Genomic DNA, 23,547 nt, shown 5'->3' on the forward strand with positions numbered 1-23,547 from the left:
CACTGCCGTGCTATGAAGTCTGGGATATGTTGGGCCACGTCTACACCGACCCATCCTTAAAATTCAGGGAAATGAAGGACGCATTTGAGGGCCGCATTTCGAGCAGCCTTTGAATTGGGACAGCCTTCGTCGCGTCGCTGTGATGTAATCGGCCTTAAAATGCGGCCTTTAAGGCTGCAGACCCTGAATCAGGAAACAGCCTGTCTCTGTGTGTTGGCCCTGCGACAGGGTGTACTCTGCCTCTTGCCCTGTGACAACTGTGATAGGCTCCAGCCAGGATAAGCAGAAGCGAATGGATGGATGGGTTTTTAAGGAATAACATCTAAAATAAATAAACAAAAATGGTACAGCAAAATATTATGTAAAATATGATCATACTTAAACCCATATCTGAAAATTTATATTTAATTAATTTTGAAAAACATTTTGTCAAAGCAATTCAATAAACACTCCACGATTCAGGCTCTAAAGCATTAACTCATCATAACTCTTGAAACACAAAATATTTGAACTATTCCTGAAAGCTCAAATATTTTGTGTTTCAAGAGTTATGATGAGTCTCTTGGAAGTGTTGAAATTCTTTCAGCTGAACAAATGGTTATGGTAGTTACAGGTGTTTAAAAAAACTTTGCAAGCTATCATAACACTATGCATAGCTTCTCCAAACCCTTTCATGTCTGCCACATGTGCTCATGTGAAAAGCACAGTTGGGCTCAGTGGTGCTGGACAGTGAGCACCGGGTCCACTGTGGAGGACGTGAGGCCCTGAGACCACCCTGATGAAGTCTGTTTCTGGTTGTTTGGTCAGAGACATTCGTGCTGTGTGGATCTGGACAAACTCATCCTGCTCCTCCTTACACAAAGGAGCAAATACAGGTCTATATATAGAAATATCTATATATAGACATAAGAGGTGTCTTATTACCAAGGAGTCGCAGAATAAACATCCCATAAAAAAACTCTCTCAAGACTGTCACAACCTTATTCTTACCAAACATTGTGACGGCACTGGTTACAGAAGCATTTTTAAACTACTGAAGGTTCCACTGAGCACCGACGGAGCCACATTACAGAAGTGAAAAGAACATCAAGAAGCTCCCTCCAAGTTTTCAAGCTGAGGAGTAAAAAAGATTTATCATAAGAGCTGTCCAAGAGCAAGGGACCACTTGTGGAGAGCTACAGAGAGACTAAGAATGAAAGGAAACAATAAGTAATGCAATCAGCTGCCATGGCCTGTATGCATGCTCACCACACAAGCGCATTTAAAGTTTGCTGAACAATTTTTAGACAAGTCTGTGAAATACTGGGAGAGTATAGTCTGGTCAGATGAGACTACTAAACTCTTTGAATGCCACACCATGTTTAAAGTTCAAAAGGAGGCGGTTGGAACATCCTATTGATGGGCTCTTTTGCAACATATTGCACTGAAACTGAGCTCCAGGAGGAGGCTGGGTCGGCTGTGTTGATGCTGGAGTAATAACCTCAGGGGGTCCAGAACAAACTATATTCTCTAAAATTGTCTATGTATTCAGCACGAGCAAAGTTTCAGTCCTGGTCCTAATGTTTCCCTGCTTCGAAGGAGCAGGAAGAAAATTCTTTTAAATCCTCTGAGTTGGAGATAACGGCTCCTTTGGCATTTCACAGGAATCTTAAGCAGTGGTCCTTCCACCACTACTGTGAGCATTTATTGGTATTTGTTTTCACAGAGAAAATGATTTACAACTATCAATAACATTTAAAGTTAGACAATAATCAGTAAAGTGTTGCTATGTAAATGTTCCCAAACATTTCCTCCTCTTTGGGTTCAGTTGTTGCCCAAGGTGCAGTCAGAGATCCAACTGCCAACACTCCCATAAGAAGACAACCCCCTGATTTCAACATTGAGCCTCGAATGAACAAACAATCTCGCTAATCTCATCACACCCATTCACATGCCAATGGGTGCATCAGAGAGTAACACAGGGTTAGTATCTTCCACACGGATATTCAGGATCAAGACAGGAGCAGCACCAACCTTCCTAGTAGACCTCTTGAGCTACAGCCAAAAGCCAAAAAGACTTGTTCAGCTAGGCTATGAAGTCCAGCTCAGGGTATGGGCACTATAACTCCAGAGCAGGCAACATTGTATCAGCTGATATCCTTCTAGGCATCTATTTGGTGTCTAATATAGAACAGATCATTTAAGCTGTTTTAGTTCCTGTGCATTTGTAAAACACCAACAGTCCGTTTGACTTAAGTACCACCTCTTTGTCACAGGATTGTGCTGCTGTTCTCCAGCTTTTGGTGTATGGACACAGGCAGTGAGAACACAGAGCCATGCCAGCAAACATAAAGTTACAATTAATGAACAATCTCGACTGTAGTGGTCATTAAACTTCCCTTTAATTTAAACCGATTCCAGAAACTCTTCCTGTTTTCTGCACAAAGCACCACGTTTATGGCCTGCCATGATCTGCCGTTGTACTGGATTCTCACAGCTCTGTGTTCATCGTGAGGACATATTTATGTGAATATGTAAAAAAAACCAACTCCCCTAGTTTAGTACTCAGCGCTCTGACAAGTCCCAGATGTTTGGATGCTGGAGCACAATGCCTCCGTGAGACTGGGTGTGTAAATCATGTTGTGGGGAACAGAGTAGGAATCATTTCACTCCTATTTTATGGTCTGCTGAGTCCGAGTGCTGTGTAAGGTTTAAACGTCTTCTTTCAGGAGTTCTCTTAACTGAAAGTTTTTGAGTTTCTGGATTTTATTCAAAATGCTTTTTCTGTCCTGCACAATTTTGTGGGCACTATTTGAAATCATTTACATCAGGGACATTCAGTTCAATTAAGTTTTATTTAAATAGCACCAAATCACAACAGTCATCCAAGGCAGTTTTGTATTGTAAGATAAAGACCCTACAATAATACACAATAGACATACTGAGCTGGTTAAAGGTGTCGTGAGGGGACAGGAGGAATAGAGGAAGAGACAGGACATTCGCCTATTGCAGCGCTTGCACGGAGAGAACGATCCTTCATGCTGACAAACACAGCTACAGTGCATGTGGAAAGTATTCGCAGCACTTCACTTGCTCAGCCTGCTGTCATTGTCATTCCCAGGCCTGAGCGTAAACTTAGAGGAGATCGTGCTTTTGCTGTAGCAGCTCCCAAACTGTGGCACGATCTGCCTTTAGAGATCAGGAGGCCTCTCCTCTGCCTGTTTTTAAATCACTTCTGAAAACTCGTCTCTTCACCCTGGTCTCTGACACCTTGTGAGATGCTGTTTTTTAGTTTTTATGTATTTTTATTAGTTGATTCTATGTTGTTTTCTTTTAAAAATAGGGTTGTTTAAATTTCATGTATTATGTGTTTTGTTTTTTCTTCTTTGTTCTATTCTATTATTCTTAACTGATTTACTGTACAGCACTTTGATCCTGTGCTGGTTATTTTAAAGTGCTTATAAATAAAGTTGGATTGGATTGGACGCTTTGGAAAGCCACACATTTGTCTATATAAGTTCTAATAGCTGACAATACAGCTATAAGGCAGGATTAGATCATGGCACAGATCTGGGAAAGGGTAAAGAATGATTTTGGTATCACTGAAAGTCCTAATGAGTGGCCTCCATCATCTGTAAATGGAAGAAGGTTGGAACCACCAGGACTCTTCTTAGAGGGTTAAGGACCTTCTTACCCTGAGTGATCAGGGTAAGAACGTCCTTATTCAGGGAGGTGATCAAGAACGCCATGGTCACTCTAACAAAGTCCCAGTGACTTTTCTGTTGAAAGAGGAAAATCTTCCAGAATGACAGCCATTCATGTAGCACTCCACCAACAAGGTGTGTGGCAGAGTAGCCAAACAAATGAATTAAAGTTGGCAATAACGGACTTACCAAAAACATTAGATGAATTAATGAATATGTGCATCAGGTTAGACGGCTACATGCAGGAAAGTCTGGGTGTTTTTGGGCAAAGTCTCCTCTCTGGGAGTGGAGAAGCATGAGAGCGCGCAGGCAAACGAGGAGGAGCCAGTGCAGCCTGGACGGGCCCGTCTCAGCCCGTCAGGTCAGGGAAGAAGATGTTGGGCTGGTGAGAGTTTTGCCTGTGGCCAGAAAGGTCATTTTGTTGACACGTGGCCCTCACAGGGAAAAAGGTGTAGCCCATTAATACCGTTAGGGATTCTGATGGGTGCAACTTAAAATGTTTCTCCCCACCTGATCTGCTCAGTTAAATTGTCCCATCTGTTAATCACATTTACCTCCCAAGCTCTCATTGACTTGGAATGCTACTATGCAAGTAACCCAAGCGGAAAGGGTTGCATGAATATGGTTTTGTTTTGTTTTTTATTATTATTTGACATAAATATCTTTCACTTCATCATTATGGGTGGCTGTAGCTCAGGTGGCAGAGCAGGTCAGCCACTTATCAGAAGGTCGGTGGTTCGATCCCAGGCTGCCTCCTGGCTGCATGCCAAATATCCTTGGGCAAGATACTAACCCCGTGTTTGCCTACTGGTGGTGGTCAGAGGGCCCGGTGGCGCCAGTGTCCAGCAGCCTCGCCTCTGTCAGTGCGCCCCAGGGCAGCTGTGGCTACAATGTAGCTGCCATCACCAGTGTGTGAATGTGTGTGTGACTGGGTGAATGACTGAATGTAGTGTAAAGCGCTTTGGGGTCCAATGGGCTAGAAAAGCGCTATACAAATGCATGCCATTTACCATTATGGGATATGTAGAACGACACCATATGCCTCCATCACCTGACATAGCCTACCGCCTAGCTTACCCCTAACCCTTGCTAGCAGGAGAGAAAATCTGCCACAATCATCTGTGCCCCGGCCTATGGAGCATCAGCACCTGGTTTGTAAGGTGCTGGAAAGTGGCCGAGGCTCCGAACAAGACAAATGGAAGTGTGACAAATCGGTACAAACCATATGAACTAGAGAAGGACGTTTTTTTCTTAGACTCCAGCCAAGGAAATCTGCCAGTAGCCCTTTGTTAAATCCAAGATGTGAAAAAGCGAGCTGCACCCAACCTGTCCAGGAGCCCAACGGTGTTGAGGCAAGGGCTAAGCATCAAACTGTGACACCTCATTCACCTTGCTGTAGTTGACACAGAACCGTATAGACCCATCCCTCTTTACCACCAGAATTATGAGGCTACACCACGTGCTGTGCGACTCTTCTATTACGTGCATTTCAGCCAATTTTCTTTTTTAATCAGTCTTTTTATTGAAAGAAGTTTTTGTACAATCACAGACAAGAAATTATTAAGAAATTATACAAGCAGTAGAGCATACTTCTTATAAACTGAAACCCCACCCTCCCACTTGCCAGGGAAGAAAACAAACAAACAAGCAAACAAGCAAACAAACAAACAAACAAACAAACAAACAAACAAACAAACAAACAAACAAACAAGAGAGAGAAGGTGTGACAAAAAAACAAAAAACTCATTTTACCAAGGTCGTTTTACCAACAATCAATTCCACGGACCAAACTGGCTTATCAAGATCAGATACTCTTTATTCAATATTAGACGCGTCTCAAGTATAATCCATGACCCCTTCAACTGATACATCTGAAGCCCTACTGTCACTTGATGCTGAGAATGCCTTCGACCGGGTGGAGTGGGACTACCTTTTTCATACTTTGAGCAAATTTGGCTTTGGCTTTAACCCATATCATGGGTTAAAACTCTCTACAATGCACCAGTGGCAGCTGTGCGTACTAATAATACGATCTCTTCTTATTTTAAACTCCATAGGGGCACTAGGCAGGGCTGCCCCCTGTCTCCACTATTGTTTGTCATTGCTATAGAGCCCTTAGCCTCAGCCATACGACAAGATACCAGTATCACAGGAGTCATCAGAGGAGGCCAAGAATACAAAGTTTCACTTTACGCAGACGATCTATTGCTTTTCATAACTGACCCCACCCTCGCCTCAAAACTACTAAGCACGCTGCAAAGATTTGGTTCAATGTGGCTACAAAATAAATCCTCAGAAAAGTGAATTCATCCCAATCAATGGAGCTGCAAAAGATATCCCATCTAATCTAATACCATTCAAAATAAACAATAAAAAGTTTAAATGCCTCAGAATCTGGATCTCCGACTGTTACAAAGATCTTATAAAGTAAACTACCTGCCAATGTTGGAGAGTCTGAAAAGGGACATCCACTGCTGGAACTTGTTATCCCTCTCTCTCTGCGGGAGGATCAATATATTAAAATGAACCTGCTGCCAAGGCTCCTTTATCTATTCCAAAACCTCCCTATATACAGTATCTGACCAAACATTTCTTCAGCTCTCTAGACAAGCTAATATCATCATTCATTTGGAACAAGAAGAACCCACGCATCCTGCAAAGGCCACGCCCACAAGGTGGACTGGCTCTGCCTAACCTTCTGTTCTATTATTGGTCAGCCAATATCAGGGTGCTGCTCCACTGGATGCATGACACTGATCATCTAGTGGTTCCAAGCTGGCTTCTCCTGGAGAGCTCGTCCTGTGGACGGGTGTCTCTGCGAGCATTGTTATGTGCCGAGATCCCTTCAGCCAGGCCAGTCTCTCATTATACTTCTAAACTCATTTTGGCCAATTTTGTCTGAACAAAATCCTGTTACAACGTGGCAACATCTGCTCTCTGGACCTGTGTGACATGGTCAACACAATGGAGGGAGGCAGGAATGGTGGAATTTAACACCTCCAGCCCCAACTCATCTATTTCCTTCACCAGGCTCACCAGAAATGTGGTTTCAGCCTCTTTCCATGCTTTAAGGAGGTTGAGATGATATACTTGTGCGACTCCTACCCTGTCTGACCTGATCACTTCATAGTCAATATCCCCCACTTGCCACTTGTTGAGTAAATTGGAACTAGAAGAATGGAGAAACACAAGCACTCTATCTCCCAACGAAAATTGCCTGAGTGTAGCCCCTCTACTGAACAGGCGCTGTTGATGTTATTGGGCCTCGAGCAAATTCTCTTGCAATAACCTCCCCAAAATGTGCAGCTTTGCTCTAAGGTCCAGGACGTACTGAATCTTTATTTTAACCGGACTGGGACCTTCCCCCCGTGGAGGCCTGGTGCACGTTCTGCACTTCAAACAACAGAGGGTATAACCCGCGATCCCAATTGTGTTTATCCTCCCACCCAGTAATTCATACAGCTCTTTCAGTGTGCGAGACATGATGTGCCCTGGTCAGTCAGTATCTATTTTCGGATGCTGACTCAGGAGATGACCCGAAACAGTGCCTGCTTTATCACAGATATCACGTTGCATTATCCACAAGAGCTAATGTCTTGATGCTCAATCATCCAGGAAAGCAAATCTCCAAAAAGTTGATTCTGTTCATCTGGACGTAGCGTTTTGTGGGAGAAATATTTCGTCACTCATCCAAGTGACTTCTTCAGTCTCAGCTGACTGCAGGTTTCCCCAATCTTATAAACAAGAGCTAATACAAAGCGACCACGTTTAAATGGCCTGATGAAGTGAAGCAGAGGGCCGAGGCAGAGGCAGTGCACCACCTGCTGCTCCTGCATGGTCACCATGTCGACCATCATCTGAGCCAACCCCTGCGCTGGCTGAGGGTCTGCAGGTTGGTCCACTGTAGTACTTTGGCCAGCCTTTCTACCACATCACCTCAGCACACACACCAGATGAACGTGTTTTCTCTTTTGTACTTTTTCTTTTTCTTTTGTGACTGTACATTTAATTGGAGCTGCCCACTCTGCTCAGCTCTGGCCTACCCAGCACTTTCTCTGCCTTGGACCAATCCGCCTCCTCCAGGCTCCAGCACCTACTAAAATAAACAAGTCTCTTGTGAACAAAATGGATGAGCTAAAACTACAGGTGGAAGACAGTCAAGTGCAGACCCTTTGTCCTGCACTGTGAGATAGCTATTCTAGCTATTCAAGGGCATGTTCACAGCTCCCCACATAGCAAGCAGGTCTGGCCCGGATCTGGTGTCAAGCCAGCAATGCTGGCTGACTTCCAGCATTGTAAGTGGTATGTCATCCAGATATGGGCCAGGCCTGGCATAGATGGCACTGTCTATGTGATGGCATGCCACATCTGGCTTAATTGGGGTTTGGTTTATGTGGCCCTGGCTCATAGAAAACAGGTCTGGCCCAGATCTGGCATCAAGCTGGCACTTCTGACTGACCGGTGTCATGTATGTCATGTATGTATGTCTGATTCCAATTCAATTTTATTTTCTTTTTAAAGGCAATCTGGTATCTTCATAGGAACGTGTCTCAGTGTTGTTAGACAACAATGGCACACAGCGCCATACAAACTACTGGGTACCATTTTCAGTTGCTGCAAAGAAATTTGAGAAAAATGGACCATCCTGCGTCTATTGTTTTCAATTTGAGTATCAGGGTGTCTGAATTTAATAATAATAATAATAATAATAATAATAATAATAATAATAATAATAACTTTATTTATAAAGCGCTTTCAAACAAAGTGCTGTACAACTAAAGAGATAAATAAAATAAAAGCGATACATAGCAATACAGGTAAAAGACACAATACAAGTTAAAAACAATACAAATGTAAAAACTAAAAGCCACAGAATTAAGACATGTAGGATGAACAAATGTGTCTTCAGCTTAGCTGTAAAAACCTCCACAGAGCAGCCTGCCGAATACAGTGGGGCAAAAAAGTATTTAGTCAGCCACCGATTGTGCAAGTTCCCACCCTTTAAATGATGACAGAGGTCAGTAATTTGCACCAGAGGTACACTTCAACTGTGAGAGACAGAATGTGAAAAAAAATCCATGAATCCACATGGTAGGATTTGTAAAGAATTTATTGGTAAATTAGGGTGGAAAATAAGTATTTGGTCACCTCAAACAAGGAAAATCTCTGGCTCTCACAGACCTGTAACGTCTTCTGTAAGAAGCTTTTCTGTCCCCCACTCGTTACCTGTATGAATGGCACCTGTTTGAACTCATCATCTGTATAAAAGACACCTGTCCACAGCCTCAAACAGTCAGACTCCAAACTCCGCCATGGCCAAGACCAAAGAGCTTTCGAAGGACACCAGGAAAAGTATTGTAGACCTGCACCAGACTGGGAAGAGTGAATCTACAATAGGCAAGCAGCTTGGTGTGAAAAAATCAACTGTGGGAGCAATCATCAGAAAATGGAAGACATACAAGACCACTGATAATCTCCCTCGATCTGGGGCTCCACGCAAGATCTCATCCCGTGGGGTCAAAATGATCATGAGAACGGTGAGCAAAGATCCCAGAACCACACGGGGGGACCTGGTGAATGACCTGCAGAGAGCTGGGACCAAAGTAACAAAGGTCACCATCAGTAACACACTACAACGGCAGGGAATCAAATCCCGCAGTGCCAGACGTGTTCCGCTGCTGAAGCCAGTGCATGTCCAGGCCCGTCTGAAGTTTGCCAGAGAGCACATGGATGATACAGCAGAGGATTGGGAGAATGTCATGTGGTCAGATGAAACCAAAGTAGAACTTTTTGGTATAAACTCAACTCGTCGTGTTTGGAGGAAGAAGAATACTGAGTTGCATCCCAAGAACACCATACCTACTGTGAAGCATGGGGGTGGAAACATCATGCTATGGGGCTGTTTTTCTGCCAAGGGGACAGGACGACTGATCCGTGTTAAGGACAGAATGAATGGGGCCATGTATCGTGAGATTTTGAGCCAAAACCTCCTTCCATCAGTGAGAACTTTGAAGATGAAACGAGGCTGGGTCTTCCAACATGACAATGATCCAAAACACACCGCCCGGGCAACAAAGGAGTGGCTCCGTAAGAAGCATTTGAAAGTCCTGGAGTGGCCTAGCCAGTCTCCAGACCTCAACCCCATAGAAAATCTGTGGCGGGAGTTGAAAGTCCGTGTTGCTCGGCGACAGCCCCAAAACATCACTGCTCTCGAGAAGATCTGCATGGAGGAATGGGCCAAAATACCAGCTACTGTGTGTGCAAACCTGGTAAAGACCTATAGTAAACGTTTGACCTCTGTTATTGCCAACAAAGGTTATGTTACAAAGTATTGAGTTGTATTTTTGTTATTGACCAAATACTTATTTTCCACCCTGATTTACGAATAAATTCTTTACAAATCCTACCATGTGGATTCATGGGTTTTTTTTCCACATTCTGTCTCTCACAGTTGAAGTGTACCTCTGGTGCAAATTACTGACCTCTGTCATCATTTTAGGTGGGGGAACTTGCACAATCGGTGGCTGACTAAATACTTTTTTGCCCCACTGTATCTTGAGGGAGGTTGTTCCACAGAAACGGGCACGAAAAGGAAAAGCTCTCCAACTGTCTTTTCTTACCCCTTGGTAAACTGATCATTTTTATTTCCATCAAACAGTGTGGCATCCTTTTGTTCCTAACACATACATATCAGTACATATATCCAGCATGATTTTTTCCCCATTCAAATCTGATGTGTTTGTATACTTTTATGCACTCTTTGTGTCAGTTTAGGGATAATACTTGGTGCTGTTTAGGAAAGGATCGTGATCGTGAATAGAATGATCTCGATGAACAAAGATAATCTCAATATAGGTCAAATGTGATATTTGTGGGTCCTGAACATGTGCCCTGTGGTGTTGCAGTAGCTCAGGAGGAAGAGTCATCTTCTATGTCATGTCATCTACTAATCAGAAGGTTGGTGGTTCCATGATCCCATACCTAATATCCCTGGACAAGACACTGACCCCAGTTAGTCAGACATAAATGCAGATTAAGGGTTAAAACTGTTGCGCTCGTGTTGTTTCCTGGAACAAGTTGCCCCTCCCTGAACCTAGTTTAACAGGAAGTTGTTTCCGCCCAGTTTTCAAGATATAATTGAATTCTATTCAATTATTTGTGCATCGGTGCCAAAGTCAAAGACAGAATAAATCATTTTAAGTTTTAACATTTTCATTGGATGAATTTTGGGTTCCCCCCCACACTTTTAACTGTGTGAAAGACAAAGTGCTTAGTTAACTGGTTACCTGACTGTTATCTGCTTGATGGGAAGGTCCTCAGAGTCAAGAGCCTTTACTCTTACATAGTTATAGTTTTGTTTTGCTCTGCTCTCCCTCAGGATCTTCACATCCTGTCACTGCCTTACTCAAGTAAGCCCCCCTTTTAACATATTTCCTCCTATTTTCTCCCCCCTGCCTTTTTTTTCCTGTCCTAGAGCCAAGAGAGCCAAAAAAGTGAGCACTTAAACATAAACATTTCCTTGTGCATCTGGAGCAGAAAAACATATGTTCAGCTTCACCAGGGTTCATGCTCATACGGTCACTGACCTGCACATGAACCTTTAGAGCAGTTCCCATAAATTCTGCAGTGTAGACCGACTTACTCTGACTTTCACATGTGCTTTCCATTTCCTCCCTACTGGAATAGGATATGGTCTTATCTTTGTGCGTGTGTATGAGTGTGCGATAGAGTTGATAAGAATGGTTACAGATAAAACAAAACAAAGAGTATTTTAGTAAAAACAACAACAAAAACATTCCTCTGAATGCTTCTGTTGAAAAACATCCAGATTGAATCCAACTTTAGTCAAATGTTTAGTAGTCCCACCTCGGAGCCACAGCAGTGCAGCTTACAGTGTTTACATCACAGCTTGTGTTGCAGTCCATCATCAGGAAGAAAACCAGAGAATCATATTTGGGAGCATTTTGACTTATTACTGCAATATTCCCGTTTTTCTTTGTTTTGGTTTGATGTCATAGTTTACCACAACTCTTTAAAGAAACTGAGTTATGAAAAGTTTAGGTTTAATTTTCATATTTAGGTTAAACTTTTTACTAAAAATTCAAATCCACTTTGATTTATTTATGCAAACAGTTTTTTGTTGTTTTTCTTAATAATTTATTTTATTTCATTTTCAGTATATAATGTTATCATAAAACTTTAAATATGAATAAAAGGAGGAAATAAAGATCATCATTCAGTTTGATTTATTTTTATTAAATACTAGCTCACCTTGTCGAAACCAAGTGCTATTCATTTTCTTCCAGAGATTTCCATCCACAAACTACATGAATATTAACACCAAACATTTCTCTTTGAACGTCACAATCAGTGAGTGTTTTCTGCTGTGGAAATTGTGTTTTTTAAAGATACCGTATAAGTTGGGCTGTTGTCATAACTCTATTTGTTCCTATTTGGGTTTATCATGTGTGATCTTTCAGAGTCTTATATAAACTTTACCCCTTGACTGTGTTGTTTATACTGACTACCCTGAATCCTGCCTGCAATGATTTTTGAATATCTGGATTTTGCTCTACCTCCAAGGTTTCTGCATTTGGGTTTTTGGGTCTAGTGATTATAATTATTTTTTAGTATTCAGTGATAAATGTAACTATATCAAAGACATGCAAGCGGTAAAAAAATAAAATAAACAATGAAAGCAAATCCTTTAATTCATATAAAATCATAACTGAAAGTAGGTGAAACAAATCAGAAACTGTGCAGGCAAATAAATGTAACATTTTATAACCACACATATTCACAGTTCCATTTCGGTGGCTCTTGCTTGCAAACATTATCAGTAGAAAAGTCATGTTGAGGAATTATTTGACCAGCTGATGTAACTCGTAATACTGACATATAATGTCAAATGGTAGCATATTTAACCATTAGTAAATCATGTTACCATGTAACAAAACAAAACTGTATAACTAACATTTGCCTTATTGCAATAATAGCTAGTTAGCCAGCAAGCTGTAATTTGTAGACCAGCTTAGAATAAGACATCTGGCATTGGGAGATTCATCGTGTTAGAGTCAACTTTGTTATTATACTCGTAATTAGATATAGAGTATAGACACTGGTCTTACTGTATAGGACACGTGATCTACTGTACATGCAAAGGCCTATTACAGCCTAACAGGATAGTCTCTTATGTTTCATCACCGTTTTGCATGATGCAAGCTGCAACCAAATGCAAGCTGCAATGAATGAAGGTTGTGCAAAACTCTTTTCAATACATTTGAAAAACATGACATGAACTGGGTGGTCAGGTCTAACTCCTGGTAGATGTGTAAAAAAAAGTGACTAAATGTGTCTTTAGAGAAAAATTATGAATATTATATAAAATGCTGCCTGGTGCCTTTTTTTACCTTTAGAAACAGCTTTAATGGCCTTCATGATTATTACTTAAGGCCAAGCACGTGTGAGTTTGTCAGGCCTCAGAAGCTCCACAACATAATGCAAAAAAATTTAAATTAAATTAAAAAAATTAAAATAAATTAAATAAAAATCAGTTCCAGTCATTAAAATTCATGACTCCATCAAAGCCATGGTAGCTGAATGGCTCCAGGTTGGGGCTGCAGGTGTCACGAGTGAGGCAAGCCATCCTGTTGTGCTCACAGCTGTCCTCGCTGCCTGGCTCAAAGTACACCGAATCCGCAGAGTGGATGGATGGATCCTCATCAAAGTAGTTGTGGGGCCTCAGCAGGACCCCACCCCCATTGCCCACCGTTACGGTGTTGGGGATATCCTCGGCATGAGGGATGTGCAGGAATCCGGTGGTCACCCAGGCAACAAGGTCCTGCAGACAAATCACGATTAAGTAAATAATCGAGTGCCGTTATATTGTGTTGGTGTTTAGTTTATCAGACATACCTCGTCTTCTATGCTTTCATTGTCTTCAATGTACTTGCTGAAGTCAACAGCTGGAGTCCAGATGTTGTTCTGATTGTACAGATTGCTGCTGGTCTGCTCTACATCCTTATGCTTGGTAACAGCAACCTTATACCTGCAGGCAAACATGCGTGGACTCCATCTTAGAAAACCCCGATATTAGCTGCATGTTCAAAGTGACATTATGTCACGTTTAGTGGCAAATCTGGACCCAAAATATGACTTGCAGGCAAAGTAACAAAAAACTATCTGGTGAAAATTCCAAACAGCAAAATAAGAAACTCCAGTGATCCACATGTGGCGATTAATACTCGGGAAAACAAACAGTATGAAAAACTGATGGCTCAAAATACACATGAGGTAATTAGGGAGAGTCCCCAGAGGAGCCAGCATGCGCCCAGCACAGCCCCAGCCAATGAAACAGATGGTATTAAACATGATTTGGCTGATGTTTCTTTGGGTAAGAGGGTCTAACAGAAGAGAGATGATACAGACACATGGCATCCTTACAAAACATGATGTCATGCAGTAGATATACTTACCCCAGAGTAGCAATAATATGCAATAGATGCGAGAATGTAGTGCTAACACTGAGCAAACAAAAAACCGCAGACTTGGATTCAAACGTGCAAAACAGAAAAACTCAAGTTCAAAGGCCAAAGCACTGGGTCATGACACATTAACTTGGGTATATATAAAAAAATAAAATCAATACTACACACCTGTCCAAGCCCACCTGTTCCATTACTCAAATGACCTGTTTCACTAGCTTTATTTCTTTAAGATAAAGTAGACATTTACAATGAGTCAAATTTAATGTGCGTGTTTTGATTTGTTGTTTTTTAATTTTGCTATCATTCAGTCCTACCTGGCCCAGGACATCGCCTTCTCCTCTGTCTCACTCTCTGGAAGGTGGTCCCCAGCAAAGCTATACACCTGCAGCCTGTATGAGCGCTGATGGCCCCACCTGTTGGTCTTGTTGCTGGCAATGTGCAGGTAGCGTGGTGTCTTGGTGTCATAACGCAAGGCAGCTTCCTGCAAAGGTGTCACGGTCATTAGTCTATTTTTAAGTGAAAGCAAGTGACTCCTGGTAATCTGCTGCATGATTAGTGGTTAAGTCTGGCGTCTTCTGACTGATCCAGTACAAAGATCTTAAAGCTTATGGTCACTTTTATTTATTGACCTGATTATGCTGGGCTTACACTGTGCGATTTTTTCAGTCGCGCGATTCAGCTCCTGCTCAAACTGTACGATTGACTCGCAGGGGTTAGAAGTTCATAGGTCACGATGCAGGTCTCACACTATACGGCCCGATGCTCTGATGCGACCTGAGTCACACTGTGCCTCCATAAAATGAAGGTTATAACAGAAAATCTGTCGCTCGCTCTCCCTCTCTCTGTCTTTCACTCACACAGACACACCACCACCATCAACTTTGCTAAATTGCTAATGAAAAACATGATCAGCTGTGATTGAGAAGCATGTAGATCCAACTATTTTCACGGTTGTTGTGGTCGTGATAATTTTGTGATGCCACATCGAAAAGGCTCGGATGAGCTTTCCAAAGTTCTACAAGTTGTGCCTCCATCGCTTGTGTCCAGATCACACGCTGCACAGCCGTGCTGCGCCGTCTTTTTCGCTGACATTTGTGTTTGCGCGTGAGCAGTGTGACAAACTGTGGTGACACCCTCACGACGGTCGCGAGGACTTCAAACCGGTTTGAAATCCTCACGACCAAGCGATTGATGATCGGGAGCTGGTCGTGAGGGGTCAATCGCTTCTCGTTACCCCACGTATACTACACGATGCACGACGCACGATGAAGGCCAAAATCGGGCCGATCGCCAAAACGGTCGCACGACTCAAAAATCGGCTCAAAATGGGCCAAAAATCGCACAGTGTAAGCCCAGCATAACATGGTTTTCTAGAAAACCATAAAAAAGAGACTAAAGGAAACACTCTGCTCTAGCCTGGTTACTGACACTTGTGCTGATACCTACTGATACACCGGTTCCTTTAGAGAACTGGCCTGAAAAATGACACAACCTTACAGTATTAAACAAAGTCAGTGGAAATGAATGAATCCAGTTCCACAGTCTAAGACTTAAAGGCAACAGGCTTAAGCTGGTTAAGACTAAAGCTTCTTCACAAAGAAAGATGCCACCTAGCTCATGCACTTGGCAGAACTTAAAGGGTTGAAAAATATGGAGAAAACATGCTCATTGCCATAGTACATTCACATGAGAGTGCAGTCACAGCCCATTTCTATCCCTATATGTGCAAACCTTATCTATTTAAGTTAAACATTCACTACATTCTGACAAGTTTGCTCTGTATGCGTCTCATGTGGATGGCACAAAAGGAAGACGGTTCTGGATTCTGGATTTGAGTCTTCCTGAAACATTGTTGACTCTATGGTGGAGGCAGACGTGGGATATAGAGTGCTTAACAAGACTAAAGGCCCATTTTCAAATTTGTAATAAACATTAAAAAAAATAAAAAGGGATAAACATATATATTGTTTAAGGAACATGTTCAGAGGTTCAAGTCTGCTCATACTTATCATTATCGTTATTATTATTATCATTATTATTATTATCATTATTATCATTATTATCATTATTATTATTATTATTATCATTATTATTATTATCATTATTATTATTATCATTATTATCATTATTATTATTATTATTATTATTATTATTATTATTATTATTATCATTATTATTATTATCATTATTATCATTATTATCATTATTATTATTATTATTATCATTATTATTATTATCATTATTATTATTATCATTATTATCATTATTATTATTATTATTATTATTATTATCATTATTATTATTATTATTATTATTATTATCATTATTATTATTATTATTATTATTATCATTATTATTATTATCATTATTATTATTATCATTATTATCATTATTATTATTATTATTATTATTATTATCATTATTATTATTATTATTATTATTATCATTATTATTATTATTATTATTATCATTATTATTATTATCATTATTATTATTATCATCATCATTATTATTATTATTATTATTATTATCATATTATTATCATTATTATTATTATCATTATTATTATTATCATCATTATTATTATTATCATTATTATTATTATTATTATTATTATTATTATCATTATTATTATCATTATTATTATTATTATTATTATCATCATTATTATTATTATCATTATTATTATTATCATCATTATTATTATTATTATTATTATTATCATTATTATTATCATTATTATTATTATCATTATTATTATTATCATCATTATTATTATTATCATTATTATTATTATTATTATTATTATTATCATTATTATTATCATTATTATTATTATCATTATTATTATTATCATCATTATTATTATTATCATTATTATTATTATCATCATTATTATTATTATCATTATTATTATTATTATTATTATTATTATTATCATTATTATTATTATTATCATTATTATTATCATTATTATTATTATCATTATTATCATTATTATTATTATTATTATTATTATTATTAGTGTCTGCTGTCTTTGTAACTGTCTGTCCAACCCTGAATGAGTCTCAATCACACCTGTGTATCCTTTTGTGTTCTTTCACCTTTCTGGATCAACCCTGCTCGTTTTACACTAAGAACTACTAAGTACCTTTTTTTCACCTGTTTATTTTGTGCATAAGTCTGGAATCAGGTTGTTCCAGTGGTCCCATCATTCATCCAGTGATTCTCCAGTGGAGACTCACTGGGGTTGGCTCAACTTCAACTTCACCGAGCAGAACAAGAGCTTGTGTTGTTAATAGCAGTATAACACAGAGTCTGTGCAGGTGATGGGAAACTGTAGCAGGATGATATTTAAGTGTGGTTACACGTCCACCGTAACATTTTCTTTCATTACTGGTGTTGTCTTTCCCTCTCTTTTCTCTTTAAATGAGAAAACAAAACATTAAATCTTCTAGTTTTAAGAGCGTGGAAATGTATTTCATTTGTACTATAAAAGTGTGACATGGGTTTCTCTCAGTGTGCGGTCTACAAGCATGCTTTCATACTCAATATCCACTATTTCTGGCAATGCATCTTTGAGAACTGTTGGTAAGGAAGCTAGGCATCAGCATTTCATGCACTCTGAAAAAATGTCTTTGAATTCTAAGTGCTGTAGTCTAAAACCATATTTAGCCAATCAAATACAGTCCACCAACTGCCAATAAGGATGACCGTTTAATGTAAGAAGAATGGCGTTGGAAACCCAGAGGAAACCATGGAAAGGAAATGAGATTCTAACCCAGCACCTTGTTGCCAGCTGCATCACACTGCTGCTACATTTCCTGACCCGTGTGCGCTGCTGTTTCTATTCTCTGCAGGTTATGAAAAATGCAACTGAATAAAAATGAAGAAGACCTTTTCTGTTTTGAGCTGCTTCTCCACCAGCTTAGGGATCATGGCGTAGTGATCAGGCATCCATGGCAGTGACACATTCATGTACTCCATATCTTTGGTCTGGAATACATTCTTCACACCTGCAGAGGAAATGTGGCAAAATGTTGTTTTCTTTTCTGCATTTCTATGCTTCAGTGAATGTGTGGAAGGTGGTCTTTATGTTATTTACACTCAGCGAGATGAGTGGCTGATGAATACATAGATGAGATTAAAAAGAATTACACAGGACTGGAACTGATTTCTTTAGGTAAGGATGCCTAGAAGCTTACATTGTGCATAAAAGCATCGTGGCTCCATAAGCAGCTGTAATGCTGAACATAAGCAGTAAAACACAAATTGCCTTTGGTTGCAGTAAGAAACACCAGAGGAGATCTGTTTTCACTGTGGACTCTGTGGGCAATGTGTAAGTGCTGTGGAATGTATAGTAGGATTTGTGTCTGTGTGTGTGTTCCTGCTTGGCACACTTGTGCAAACAGCTTATTGCCTGTATGGATTTATATTTACTTTTATCAAGTGTGACATATTTATTAGGAGGCTGTAAACTAAAGGCTATAATACTATACACTGCACTATATATGATTTGATTTGGTTTATTTGTTTTTCTAAAATACAGAAAATTCTAATACGAAGTTGCTGTTTTGTTTTTGTAATTTTGGGGAATCGTCCTCCACATCTGGAATGTGACATCAGCTAAACATATAACATATAGCTTTTATTAAAAAGGACTTGTACTATTATTTCTCATATTTAAGGGGCTAACATTTACTCTGACCAGCAGAGAAAGTAAAGAGGACCGTGTGGAGTGGAAAAGGGGGACTTATATCCAAATAATTTGGCCTTTGACAACAGACTTGTTTGCTTAATTTTGCAAAGCTTTACATTTACATCGGTTTTGTCAAAAAATAAATAAATAAATCACATTTAAATGTGTACGTCACTCACCAAGTACATCCAGGTCCACTTTAAAATTAATGAAGTGCGTGTGAATGTTGCCCAGGACATTTTCAGCCACCTGGTGTCCGTGTGTTTTACTCCCGGGAAGCAGGTAGGAAGAGGAGATGTAGCCGGTTGCGTGAACTTTGACCTCCACTGATCCGCTCTGGTAAAAGATGAAATCCCACATGTAGTCATAGTTCCCGATAGCCGTGATGGTCCTGAACACTAAAGCGCTGTTTGCCATTCCTCCAAAGTTGTTGTGGAAAAAGTCGGCGAAGTGCCTGCGCAGGGGCTGACCCATGTTGTGCTCAAAGATGCAGATAGAATTTCTAAACCTGACCGGGAGTGGGGCATCAATGTAGCGGTATGTGTCCACGTAGGTCGCCTGATAAGGACAATCTACTCCACGGACGAGCTCGTGGGCAAAGCGCCCAATGCCGATACTTGAATCTAGGAACTTGGTAATAATCATCCCTGGAGTCACTGAACCGTACACCGACATAGCCTCCTGTACGCTCAGTTCATACGCGATCCTTTCACCCTTGAAACGTACATCAAACACCTTCATGCCGGTGAGAGAGCTCAGTCCGAAAGCGAAGCTCCAGTCCAGGTACAGGACATGGTTGTTGCTGACGTTGTATCGCGCCCCCTCTGAGTAAAACTGCTGCGGGCCGATCTGCAGAGGCTTGCTCCTGGGCTTGAGAGAGCCATAGTCAGGCGACTCTTTATAAACGATTTTCTTAACTGACCCATTATCATATGCGCGTTGAAGTTCTTCTACAGAGTCAAAATATTTGCCGTTATAAAACAATTTCTCTATTCTCCACTGTGACATGTTTAGGCTTTCGTGGTTAAGCAGAATTTCGAAGCCCACCGGATGGATGTACATGCCACTCATATCCCTGAAGAAAGACACCCAGGTTTTTCTGTCCCCGGACCGAACTCCGCGAGGCATCTGCTCGAACGCGTTCAGCGTCTTTTTCTTGTCTACCCCAAAGCTTTCTCGAAGGAGTTTCTCTAACTTGGAGAAGATCTCGGTTTCAAAAAAACGAAAAACCAAGACGTACTCCCCAATGGTGGCCGGACGCGCATTAATGGGGACATCCACCTGATACCTCTCTTTAGTCACATCTCTGTGGTATGTTGGGTTGTCGAGAGGTCCCACTACATATTCCTTGATATAGCCTTTTGCGCCGTGGAAAACCACTGCCGTCGCCTCTCTCACCGGTTTGGTGCCTTTCTCGTCCAGGTAAGCCAGCACCTCTGCTTTCTTTGGGAGCGACAGTTCTATTAAGAAGAGAAAGTTTTCAGATGGCTTTGTGATCTGGCTGGTGGATATAGCCAGGTCTTTTTGTTTGAGTAAATACTGCTGGACCTTCATATACTCCTCCCGGGTGAGGTCAGCGAACACAAGGGTGCGGTCGTCGTGTCTGCCTCGCAGCGGGTGGATGCGTTCACGGGAACATTTGGGTGCCCTGCTGGAGTGGATGCCGATGAGGACGATGTTCAGAATAAGGGAGAGAAGCCCTAAAAGGACCAGCGCCCATTTTGCCAAAGGGTTCATTTTTCCCTCTACCATCATGCGCGCTTGGAGCGAGAGCAGAGGAATGCGCTCTGGGTAGGAAGGACTGTTCACACAATCTAGAAGAGGAGAAACGACCCTCTTCAGTTTTCCCAGCCCCCTATGCACGGATCTGATTACCTCCAGCCCCTCTTTCCTTATTTCTTTGAGCTGCAATGAAACGGTTTCATCGACCTACTGTTCAAATCCTCCTACAAACAAGACTATTTTATGCACGATGTCTGAGTATTTAAAGATTTCACCATTTTACATAAAAAAAGGTTTTGTTTGCAGGTTTTGTTCTCAGTTTAATGATGAACATTGTACATAAGCTGCTAAATATGTAATTGCACACATTGAATGTGTAAGATATGAGCAATCATGTTTGCTACAGTAATGCTGTGTTTATAATTTTGTTTTGTTTTTTTAAGAAATATGCAAAATGTGTTTGTATTGGTATATTTTATGACAGTAAACATAAGAAGACCACTGCCCACTTTTTTTTAAACACATTTAAGTCAACAATCTAATTCAGCTGCCAAATAATAGAAACCAAATACTGAATTAGCTAAAACTTAAGTGAGATTAGCCAAACTCATTATTTTACTACCCCATAAAAAAGTACTGCATATTACTTAATGTGATTAGTGTAACATTTTTACATGTAGAACTATTGTGTTCACCCAAAAATGTTTAGAAGAAAACAGGAGTAATAAGTAAATCTATAGTTTCAATTATATCTGAATGAACTAAGCAGAAATACTACACCAACTCATCAAATGTAGCTAAAAATACTGTAAACCAGACGGAAAACCTGAAAACTGTTTTTTTAACCTAATTTAATACATTTAGCAATATTCAGTTTAAAAACGAAAACTCTCGATATAACAATATGTCACAGAACATGAAAACTTCTATTTAAAACATTCCTTCATTCTAGCATATATATTTGTGTGTGTATATATATATATATATATATATATATATATAAATATATAAAAAACTATATATACATATAGTTTTTTATATATTTACTATATGTATATATAGTAAAAGCGCTATACAAATACAGGCCATTTACCATTAGAGTGTGATTAAAGTGGTGGGTGGGTTCTTTTACATTTTGAGAGAAACCAATTGAGTCTAATAACAGATTAAATGCCATGTTGAGGCTGTCATTTTTAGCATCTACATGGATGTTAAAATCACCCACAATTATTTTATCTGAGCTCAGAACTAAATCAGATAAAAAGTCTGAGAAATCAGACAGAAACTCTGTGTAAGGCCCAGGTGGACGATAGATGATAACAAGTAAGACTGGTTTCTGAGTTTTACAGCTGGGGTGGACGAGGCTAAGCATCAGCCTTGTCCACCCCAGAGCTTCAAGAGCTTCAAATAGGCTATATTTATTATAAGTATCATTACTGCTAAAGGAGGCGAAGGAGTAAATAAACATTTGACACAATGAGCAAGATGCCATGCTGCTAGCGAGTCGGCTACGAGCTAAGCTAACGAAGCCCGATGATCCAGTGAGTGAGTACTGTGACTATAAGTAGTGAGTGAATAGTCAGTGAGTAGATGAGGCACACAACGATTATACTATGAAATAAGAAGTTATCTATAGGTTTTCAATTAATTAATTGCTATGCAGATAAGCTACACAAAAACACCACATAGTGTTGGAACAGGAACATGAAATTTTACTCTACAGCAAAGAGAATGAACACCTGTGGTAATCAACTCACCTGCTTCTTATCTGATGATCAGTCAGCTCCCTTCAAATACTGAGGGCATTTCTTTGACGCTTTAGTGTTAAACCAGTCGCAGAGCCTGCCCTGTTTTCCTCAAGGAAGATTTGTGTGTGAGTTGAAAAGAGAAGTCTGTTTCGCAATCAAGTTTAAAGATGGAGTCGAATCTGGCAGAGCATCGGCTTGGATACTGTATGTAGAGACTGTGCATGTTTTCCCGTTTCTGTTTCTGTAAATATTTTTGTCATATCATTATAAATAGATTTACCAAACTGCATTCTGAGTCTGCGTTTGAGTTCTGCCTGCTCTTGGAGTATGACAAAAACCTGTTACCTTAATCATATGCCATCACTGCCTTTTATTTCACTATTAAAATTCAATAGACTAGGCTAGGACAGGAATGTCTAACAAGTCCTTGTTGGTTGTGCAACTCCTCTTGGCAGAGCTCTGCCTTTTAAATTTATCTGTGACAGCAGCTGACCCGAGAACACCCTTCTCTTGTTGTCTGGGTGGCTATCATAAATATTTAAAAGTATGTTGACAGGACCAATAGAGCTGAACACAGAAATGTTTATAGGCTGCAAGATAATTAACTATAAAGTGCTTGCATATTTGACACATAGTAGTTATACAATGGCTCAGAGGCTTGGAACTTCAGCGTACTAATAAACATCCTAAACTAGTTTAGTGCTATCCAAAATGTTTTTCTCAGACTTGATATGAAGGTCACAGTCGTTATCACAAATGATTTTATTTGCACATTTTTATAACTCACATGTTAAGGCTAGGTGTACATATCCAAATACATGTAGTATTTCTGGCCATGAAAGAGAGGCGAAATCACATGACAAATGTGCCAGTTTCACTCAGATCAGAGTGCCAAAGCCTTTGACCACTGACTCATCTAAATAACACCAGACCATGTTTGTTCAGTGGTTAGTACTTTATAATATCCATCCATCCATCTTCATCCGCTTTGTCCGGGGCCGGGTCGCGGGGGCAGCAGCCTAAGCAAAGAGCAAGCAAGATATTACTTTATAATAATATCACACAATTAAGCACTATTAAGAAGCTTTGTTAAGGTATTAGTAAGGCATTGGCAAGTGCTTATTTACGTATGCACAGCATGTCTTTATCCTGTCTTCCTTCTCTCACCCCAACCAATCGCAGCAGATGGCCCCGCCCCTCCCTGAGCC

The 23,547-nt window shown here is 40.2% G+C and overlaps 1 protein-coding gene across 1 annotated transcript; it reads right to left on the reverse strand.

Moving 5' to 3' along the window:
- Positions 1 to 12,376: 12,376 nt before the first annotated feature.
- Positions 12,377 to 20,690, reverse strand: aoc2 (amine oxidase copper containing 2). Its single transcript, XM_004575800.5, has 5 exons — positions 19,049 to 20,690; positions 18,068 to 18,186; positions 14,485 to 14,651; positions 13,599 to 13,731; positions 12,377 to 13,524 (listed from the first exon to the last, which is right to left on the reverse strand). The coding sequence occupies exons 1-5, from the start codon at positions 20,622 to 20,624 to the stop codon at positions 13,234 to 13,236; spliced, it is 2,286 nt and encodes a 761-aa protein (XP_004575857.1). The 5' UTR covers positions 20,625 to 20,690; the 3' UTR covers positions 12,377 to 13,233.
- Between the last annotated feature and the right edge of the window lie 2,857 nt (positions 20,691 to 23,547).

The sequence above is a fragment of the Maylandia zebra genome, linkage group LG4, assembly GCF_041146795.1.
Source record: "Maylandia zebra isolate NMK-2024a linkage group LG4, Mzebra_GT3a, whole genome shotgun sequence".
Taxonomy (NCBI): Eukaryota; Metazoa; Chordata; class Actinopteri; order Cichliformes; family Cichlidae; genus Maylandia; species Maylandia zebra.

Coding starts and splice junctions, on each gene's coding strand:
- aoc2 (XM_004575800.5), bottom strand. CDS start 20,624: ATGATGGTAGAGGGAAAAATGAACCCTTTGGCAAAATGGGCGCTGGTC. Junction 13,732..14,484: donor AAGGCGATGTCCTGGGCCAG/GTAGGACTGAAT, acceptor GTTTGCCTGCAG/GTATAAGGTTGCTGTTACCA. Junction 13,525..13,598: donor ATGAAAGCATAGAAGACGAG/GTATGTCTGATA, acceptor ATTTGTCTGCAG/GACCTTGTTGCCTGGGTGAC.